This window comes from Benincasa hispida, chromosome 7 (assembly GCF_027475165.1).
Source record: "Benincasa hispida cultivar pf3 chromosome 7, pf3_genome.v1.1, whole genome shotgun sequence".
In the NCBI taxonomy this organism is placed as follows: domain Eukaryota; kingdom Viridiplantae; phylum Streptophyta; class Magnoliopsida; order Cucurbitales; family Cucurbitaceae; genus Benincasa; species Benincasa hispida.
The window spans coordinates 60,914,566-60,924,373 of NC_143484.1; the positions used below are offsets into that span (position 1 = coordinate 60,914,566).

Sequence of the window (9,808 nt, forward strand, 5' to 3'; positions counted from 1 at the left end):
ATGAATGTGGGAAGTAACTGCAACCATTTTGAGGGTTTATTTGTATCAATTCTATTAATTAAAAGGGCTATTTATTCACCCAAGTGAGCATAGTAGTTTCATTGAAATTAGCATGTACCTTGTTCAAATCTTCATATTGGGTTGCGTTGGGGATTTCTTTGGACCATCCCAAAAATTTGGGTTTGGTGAGTTGGCTACCCAAGAGACATGATCTTTAACCCAATCCAACTCAAACCTTTTGGTGACGAGGGATTCAAACCAATGACTTCATGATTTTTAGTACGTTATATGTCAATTAAGTTATGTTCGTTTTGACCGTAAAACTCAAATGTTTAATGGATATCTATTATGAACTTTAAATAAACAAGCATTGAAACATTTCTAATAAAAACATTAAGAATTAACCTAAAGTTAAACCCTAAAAGTTAAAACTTATATATATATATACACTTATCTTCTCTCATCCTTGTAACTCAAATTAAAGTAGTATATACCTCAAATACAGACTATTATATAGCTTACAAGTTATTATAATCCACTGACTACAATAGCCAACTTCATAATGTATCGATATATTAGTTGAGTTATGTTCGCTTTAACAAGTTATCGGCAGCATAGGTGCACTTTAAAAGCATAAACAAAACAGGAGCAACATGAAAGCGAAATGTATGGCCAAAAGCTTAACTAGAGTTAGGAAAATAGTAACCGCAGGCTTAACCAGAATCAGTTCCCACGTACTATATAAACCACTCTCCATCTGAATGCCCATGCACTCCAATACCCTTTCTCCTATCCAGAATTTGAAGAAGAAAAAGAAAATGAAGCTCCTTATTCTGGCCACCCTCACCATCTCACTCCTCTTCCCTTTCAGCTTCCTCACTTTCCTCTTTTGCTCTCTCCTCGCCCTCTCTCTCAACTTCTGGCTCATCCCCGGTGGATTTGCTTGGCGTAACCACCACCGCTCCTCCCTCAACCTCCCTGGTCCCTCTGGCTGGCCGCTCCTTGGCACGCTCCCGCAAATGGGGCCGCTTGCTCACCGGAATCTCGCTGCCATTGCTCACTCCTTCAAAGCCACACGCCTTATGTCCTTTAGCATGGGTGCCACTCCAGCTATCATAAGCAGCCACCCTGACACGGCCAAGCAGATTCTCTGCGGCTCCGCTTTCTCTGACCGACCTGTCAAACAATCGGCTCGGCTCATGATGTTCGAGAGAGCCATTGGCTTTGCTCCAAATGGGGCTTATTGGCGCAATCTTCGACGAATTGCCGCCAACCACATGTTTTCCCCACGGAAAATCTCCGACCTGGAGGGGCTCCGTAGGGAGGTGGCGGATGAAATGGTGGCGGAGGTGTCGGGAAATATGGCGGCGGAGGGGGTGGTGAGGCTGAGACAGGTGCTGCAAAAGTATTCTTTGAAGAACATAATAGAGAGTGTGTTTGGGAGTGGTTTGGAGATGGGGAGGAAGGAAGAGCTGAGTGATATGGTGAGAGAAGGGTATGAATTGATCGCCATGTTCAATTGGGAAGATTATTTTCCGGTGAGCTTTTTGGATTTTGGTGGAGTGAAACGAAGGTGCAATGAATTGGCCGGCAGGGTTAATGTGGTAATTGGACAGATTGTTGAAGAGAGAAAAACACAAATTAATGAGTTTAATAATGATTTTCTTTCTACTTTGCTAACTTTGCCGAAGGAGGATCGGTTGAGTGATTCAGATATGGTGGCTGTTTTATGGGTAACATATTTCTCACACACTCTCTCTACTATATATTCATTATGGGTTTAATTTTTAAACTCTTTTCTTTTAAATAATAAAATAAGTGAAGAATATAAGTTTAGCTACTACCCCATTCAATCACTATCATTCCAAATAATTTCTAATTAGTCTTTTCTTGTTGAGTTTACATGTCTAACAATTTCCTTGAGTGACAAGGTGATATATTTTAGTCACTCTCTTTAAAATAGGATGCTTCCATTATATGTTTTTTTTTTTCTTTTTGAAAATACACATTATATTCTATTTTTTAACATCCAGTGTGTTTTACGCTAGTAATGATTTATTTACTTTTATTATTAAATAACAAAATATTTGGTGTTTACATGTTAGTTGTACAGTCTAATATATTTTGTTAAAAGAAATAATAAGAAAACGATTTACTGATTTTAAGGGTTATATTTAGAAGACAATAAAGTATATGGCCATGCATGAAAATGAACAATATTCCTCCTATGTGTATTATATGTGTGCTGTAGGTTGAATCGGCAATCTTATTATATGACCCACAGCCCATACTTTTTTGTTTTTTTTTTTAATTTTTTTATGTTATGCCAATTCTTTTTTCCATAAAGTTTTATAAGCTTTACAAAATTCGGATATGATCATCATAATATGTATCCATCTCTAGAAAAAATGATTGCTAATTGACCACATAATAACGCACATCGGCCACTGACTAGAAATGGACATAAATTATAATTATATTTTAATACATATAATAACATCTAAATCATTATAAAACCGATGTCATAATAGGATATACAAAGCATGTTAGTGATATATGATTTTTATGTTATTTTCTTTTTTTTTTTATAAAATAATCTCATTTATTTAAAGTGAAAAAATGCCATGCAGGAAATGATATTTCGTGGAACCGACACGATAGCAATTCTTCTAGAATGGATAATGGCCAGGATGATATTACACCCAGATATCCAAGCCAAAGCTCAAAAAGAGATTGACACGTGCGTAGGGAGTAATAGGCACGTGCGTGATTCCGACATTCCGAACCTTCCTTACCTCCAAGCAATTGTGAAAGAGGTTCTTCGTCTACACCCACCTGGGCCATTACTATCGTGGGCCCGCTTGGCAGTCCACGATGTCCACGTGGACAAGATCTTAATCCCAGCTGGCACAACGGCTATGGTGAACATGTGGGCCATAGCTCACGACCCATCGATATGGAAAGACCCATGGACATTTGAACCGGAACGATTCATTGAAAACGACATGTCGATTATGGGATCGGACTTGCGATTGGCGCCGTTCGGAGCTGGGCGAAGGGCGTGCCCAGGAAGGGCCTTGGGTTTAGCCACTGTGCACCTATGGCTAGCCAATTTTCTGCACCGGTTTAGATGGGTTCCATGTTCCTCGACTAAGTCGGTTAATTTATCGGAGTGTTTGAAGCTATCTCTTGAAATGAAGAAGCCTCTGAATTGTTGTACGGTTAGTCGGTGAATCGGAAAATTCAAGGTAAAAAAAAAAAAAGAAAAAAGAAGAGAGAGAGTAAAATGGGTTGTAAGTTGTGTAAAAATGAGGGAATTTACCGTGGTGGAAACCTCATGGAAAGTAGATTAATTATGGTGTAAATTAGTTAATAATGGGTTGTTTATAATAATTAAGAAAGAAAGGGGAGTATGGGAGGCGGATGTGAAGTTGTGATCATAAGTGATAATTAAGTGTTTGTTGAATTACGAAATAGTGTTATTTTCTTTTCCCAAAAAGAATATTAATCCCATAATGGTTGGTTGTGTTGATTTGATTATGTGGTAGAATATCAAAAGTGAAGTCCTAGTTCAAAGAATTATAAGCACTGTCTTTTGTTTTCTTTCTTGTTTTTTACTGAGGTAATTGACAAAGCACTTCTGTTGATTTGATGTAAGTAAATCTACTTTTTGTTTTGTTGTCGAGTCACTCAATCTTTGGAGAACACTTTTAGTTGATGCAATTATTGAAATATTGTATCAATTTATTCATCTCTTGACTTGAATAGAATCATCAATATGATAAAAAAGAGCAACACAATATATATATATATATATATATATATATATATATATATATATATCACACCAAATTGAACATAATTCAACTTACATAGTATTTGTACTATCAATCTCGACGGTTCGATTCATTTGCTCCACATATTCTAAAAAAAAAACAAAGAAAGAAAGAATACTTTGAGATTGAAAACACATTGATTGGAATATAGGAAGATTCGAGTTATACGAGTAAAAATAACATATAGTTCCGTAGATAAGAAATCAAAATTTCCATGCCACATGTCAAAAATTTGATACTTCATCCTTCTAACCAAAAAAATTACATGAGGTGAGTAAGAATAATATCTTTATTGATATGAAACATTATAGATAAAAACAATCCATACGAGATTTAGACTTGTAATTGAGTACTATCATATATACTACTGTAAGAATTTAAGGACAAACTTAAAGTTAATCATATAATAGAATTATGAACAAATGCATCAATCAAGCAAACTTACTATTTGAAGAGAACCTTGGTAGTTTTTCGAGAGTGGATTGATAAATGTGTAAACATAATCCAGTTCAAATTTGTTGATCCATAGATTATTGATTAATCAATTTATTGTTTGTTTTTAAGAACAAACGACTTTTATACACTATATCAAAGTAAAATTACAACAAATCTGATCTTTAATGATAATTTAAAGAATTCATATATAAAAACATCAACGAATAAGAGAAAAAGTACACACAGAAAACTTATCTATCTATATAGTTTCTCATACTCTCATATACTACAACATGCAATTCTTGTTCATTGAACATAATGCCATAATTAATAAATTTATGCTCGTCTCAAGTGCTTTGTTCTTTGTGTGAGTGTCTATCTTTAGCAACATATTTATTTTTCTAATAAACATTTATTAATTACTTTAGAGGTAAATGTTGTTCTCCCATTGAAGGATGTTATTATATTAATCTATTATTAAAGTAACTTTAGGCATAGAATCAAATTAGTGATAAATGAGTGAGGTTTTTTGTAATAAAATGGAATAAAAATGTAAGAATTTGAGTGGATAAACATGAGAAGGGCGAAATAAGGGATTTTGCACTTCTAAAAACCATGCTCCTTTATGGGAAAGGGAAAAAGAAAATAATAGTAAAAAAGGGAAAGAGAAAATGGTAAGCCCAAAAGTTTAGGCTTTTTAATTGAATGGGAAATGGGATGAGAAGAAAAATGTAATGGATTTCTTTGGTTACAGCATAAAAGGCAGAACCCTTTATTAAGCAATTAAGAAAGTCATATGGTCATGGTCAAGTCATAAGTCCATAAATCTTCCCTTTCATTGAACTGGGTCCCACCATTTCCTTTCTTCTAAATTTTGCTGCTGTCCATTTCTTATTGGCTCTCTCTTCAGCACTTTTACTTTTTTTTTCTTTTTTTTTTTTTCTTTTTTTTTTATAAAAAAATAATAATATTAGGCTCACTAAGAATGATAAAAATATCTAAACTACTATGGTATTGTGCTTCCTAAATATGCTCACTTTATATAAAGTAAATTTCTTTTGATTTGAATCTTTCGTTTTAAAAAATAAAAATCCTAAATAATCTCATCAACAACATTCATTTTTGTGATGGCATACAAGAAAGTGTAACCATGTTACACATGAATTAAGCTAAATTTAATGTTTTAGATGATTTCGTGAAGAATCATTTTGGTTTTATCAATGAAGAGGCATTTGACATTTTTTTTTAATGGGGCATCTCGCTCTAATTAATGAGGAGAGCTTTGTACCTAATTTGGGGCAGGTTTTTAATGAATTTCCACTATCAAAAAATAAAAACAAAAATGTGTCTTGATTTTTTTTTTTTTTTTTTTTTTTTATTTATATGTTGAATTAAGGTGGATGGTGAAATAAGTTGCTGGATTGAATAGAATTTATCTTGTGTTAATACTTTTACTTTTGTTGATTCTTTTTTTGTTTGTTCATTGATCATGTAATGATCTAAGCCAATTCTGTAGCTAAATGTGCCAAGGATGAAAATTCTCCTTCCAATCTCCTTTGATTAGCTATGAAGAATTTAAATTCCCAAATTGCCCTTGAGGCATATATAAATATGAGCTATTATTTGGGAAAAAAAAAAACTTAAAAAAGTTATGTACAGTAGCTCTTTGAAATTGGATCCAAATCCCTCTTTGAATTATGTTAACAAGAAAGTAAGAGCAAAACCTAAAATGATTCCATTTAAGAACCAAATCATAATATTTGAAGGTACACGCGTCTTTCATTGATATGAAACTCTTTGCTATGAACATAAATTTTCATGTATTTCATTTTAATTTTATCTAAGAGACATTATATTAATAAAAAATAATTGTACTTACTCCACGTATCACGAGTCATTCTTCTTCTTTTTTCTAATGTGTACTTTATTTGCACTCCAGCAGAGGAAAAAATTTTTGCATCAAATTTTAAACTTAACATATTTTACATTGAAAATGGTATTTTCCTTGTACAATTCTCTATGTTATGCCAAGTCACAAATACTCTTAATATATACTCAAGAATACTCAAATTTTTTTAATATTAGTATCAGTTTATATGTATTTATCCGTGTATACGTCATGAAATTCAATTATACGATAAGTTTTGAATCTTTGAATTTGGGCATAAGTAAAAACTAGTAATTGTTTGTTTTTTTATCTTACTCTTGGTCTTGGATCTGTGTTTTCTACTTTTGTATACCCATATTTAAGCCACAATCTCTAGCCCATAGAGTTCTCCTAAATACTCAAAAAAAAACCAAACATTTTTTTTCATATCATTATCATTTTACCTGATTATAAGCATACATACGTCATACATGTTCGTAAGTTTTTCCATCTATTAAAAAACTTATTATTAATATGAACATGTATAGAAGAGTAAAAAACATAGATCCAAGACCAAGAGTAAGATAAAAAGACAACAATTACTAGTTTTTACTTATGCCCAAACTCAAAGACTCAAAACTTATCGAAAAATTGAATTTCATGACGTATACATGAATAAATACATATAAATTAATACTAATATTCAAAAAATTTGAGTGTTCTTGAGTATATATCAAGAGTATTTGTGACTTCACATAACATAGAGAATTGTACAAGGAAAACACCATTTTCAATGTAAAATAATGTTAAGTTTAAAACTTGATCCAAATTTTTTTTCTCTACTGGAGTGCAAATAAAGTATCACATTAGAAAAAATAATCAAAATTTTTGGTACCTATTAAACCTAATCTTATCTACCAGATGCAGATTATTATTATTATTATTTTTGCTTGCATCTGTGTGATAAGATTAGGTTTAATAGATTCTAAAATATTTTTAGGATTGGTAGATTTTTCACAAGAAATCTAACAAATACTTTAAATTAGATTTAGGCATTTTTGCAATAAAACTTTGTTTTAGTATTTTGAAATATGATATATTTAAAAACCGTTTTTTTCCCTTCATTTTTGTAAGGATCGTTAAAATGGACTCTTCAATTAACGGGTATCAGTATGATGGGCTTCTGTCTTTTTTGTAATAGAATGAAGTGTTAATGGGCCTAGCCCGAGCCTCAAAAGACTTCTTTGTGTTTCATGGACCAGAAGGGAATGATGGGCTTCAAGGAACATATTATTGGACCTTGGCAATGGGCTTTTAGATGATTGACCTTTTCCTCTCTGTATTCATTAGAGGAGTTCAAAGCGTAAATGGACCTAGCCCATATGAGTATTATAGGTTATTCATGTTAATAGCCCACATATACTTTTTAGGGCTGACTAGATAAATAGAAAAATTTAAGTTTTCATTTGGATAAATAGCAAAAACTTTTAAAATTATAAAAATAGCAAACGAAATATAAAATTAAAAAATAATGATTAACAATTGTCAAAACTTAATGGAATTCTAAAGGTTTGAGGGTTTCAAAACCGTTTGAAACCAACAAATACGCTCTACCTACAACTATCACACACTAAACAATGTATTATGACAAAGTGTCTAATCCACCTTCGTACTTCATATGGTAATCAATGAATTTCAACAACTCACATTCATTTAAACCAAAACCTCAACCAAACATTTCGCCCTAAAAATCGTTCAAAGCAAGAAGTAGGTGTGAGGGTTCTCGACAACTTCAAAAATTGTTCAACAATCGTTCGACGGAAGAAAGACCTCTTCAAAAATCGTTCAAGAGAAGAAATACCTTCTTGACAACTCCAAACGCTTGACCTTCGACATTGAAGCCCTTTCTCGACAACTTCAAGTGGCAGCTTCAAGGGACTTTTGCACTGCATCAAATATTTCTCCACAGGTATTGAATCTTAATACTTGCTTCTAATCCTTTTAAGCCCCTCCTTTACCGATTCCCAAACTTTCGACATTGAAGCCCCTTCTTTACTGATTCGAGTGAGGGAGGAAGGTCAAGTCTGGAATCTGCTTAAATTTTCTAATTTCATACAACATTGCGATTCCTAAACTTTCTTCTAATCCATGCATTGCAATCTGGTCTAACTCTTGTTTGCACATTGAAGAGATGAAAAAATGTTGAATGAAACTGTTTATGTATAATATACAAATATTACATTTTTTTTTTCAAAAATAAACAAATATTTAATATTGGTTTTTTAGATATTAGAACATGGTTTTATTGTTAAATATTTAGATTCAAATCTTTTGGGATATAAAATAATGTTGTCTTCTTAGGACTTGTAAATAGAAACGATTAATGAAAATGATATAAAATCTCACACTTGGGTTGTTTGTATAAAACTGATAAGTCTACGATTAATCAAACATTTCAAGTTATGAAAAAAGAGAAAGTCGAAGGAAGAAGCAGAGTTAGCAAAAGATTAAAAGTAGCCGGAATAACTGGTGGAAAAAAACAAACAACCAAAGGGCCAATAGTTCTCAACAGTGACAACGAGGTATGTTTTTATTTTTATTTTCAAGTAGTTGTGAACATCAAATTTTGATCATGTATGTAAAACAGGGGAAAACAGAGATAATGGCAGAGGGATCAGACATAAAACGTGAAACTCCAATAACTAGCAACAAACGAAAGCAGGATGCTTCTACACTAGAGGTCAAAGTTTAAGCAAACAAACCAAGGATAAAGAGAAAGGTCAGGATTATTTGATTCAACAAGAAATGTTAAGGGTTGAAGATCTTATAGATCTAAATTGCGATGCAGGCTGTGAAAAAACAATAGAGCCAAAAAAGAAAGGGAGAAATGATGTAATAGAAGAAGAAAAACAGTAGGAACTACATGAGGGAAAGATATGATAATGTAGATTTTATGGAATCATCTATTAATACAATGTATTTATTAAAGTATTTACATAATATAATTAATAAATAATGAAACAGGATAAACAAGATAGTAATGAGTATGAAGAGGAAGAAGAGAACTTTTAAGAGACATGTGAAAACGTGCAAGATGAAAGCAAAGACAATGAAGAAGATAAGTCACAAAGTCACGAGGAAACAACACTATCGGAAAAAAGATCATCCAGTGGACAATCAGACAAGAGGATGGAAACAAAGAAAGGAAAAAAAGCTAATCACCTATGGAATGGATATATGTGAGGTATTTTTACTTAAATATTTACTAATAATTGTAAATATTAGGTAATAACTAGGTCAGATAAAGGAAAAGGCAAAGTAACAACATGCCAAAAGGAAAAACAATCGAAATGATAGATACACGTGAGGTATTTTTACTTAAATACTCTGTAATTGTATTTAATATTAGCATATTATTAAGCTTGTATTTATGGTTTATTTCAAATGTGTTAGGACTATTTGTATCTGATGGATAGTATAAGGAGAAATGAACCACTAAAAATAAACTTGCATACAAAGACTTTTGTAATTGATAAACTCAAGGAAAATTTAAATGAGGAGTTACAACAGAGATTTAGAGAAACTATTTTTGGACATTTCCTTGATTTTTCCATTACAAATCAATCTTCCCGGCTATTGTGACACCTAATACAAAGATAGTGTAAACCAA

At 32.3% G+C, this 9,808-nt stretch overlaps 1 protein-coding gene across 1 annotated transcript; it reads left to right on the forward strand.

Annotated features, from left to right (window-relative positions):
• Nucleotides 1-752: 752 nt before the first annotated feature.
• LOC120082221 (cytochrome P450 78A5-like) lies at nt 753-3,499 on the forward strand. Its single transcript, XM_039037499.2, has 2 exons — nt 753-1,733; nt 2,631-3,499. The coding sequence occupies exons 1-2, from the start codon at nt 762-764 to the stop codon at nt 3,231-3,233; spliced, it is 1,575 nt and encodes a 524-aa protein (XP_038893427.1). The 5' UTR covers nt 753-761; the 3' UTR covers nt 3,234-3,499.
• The last annotated feature ends 6,309 nt before the right edge of the window (nt 3,500-9,808 follow it).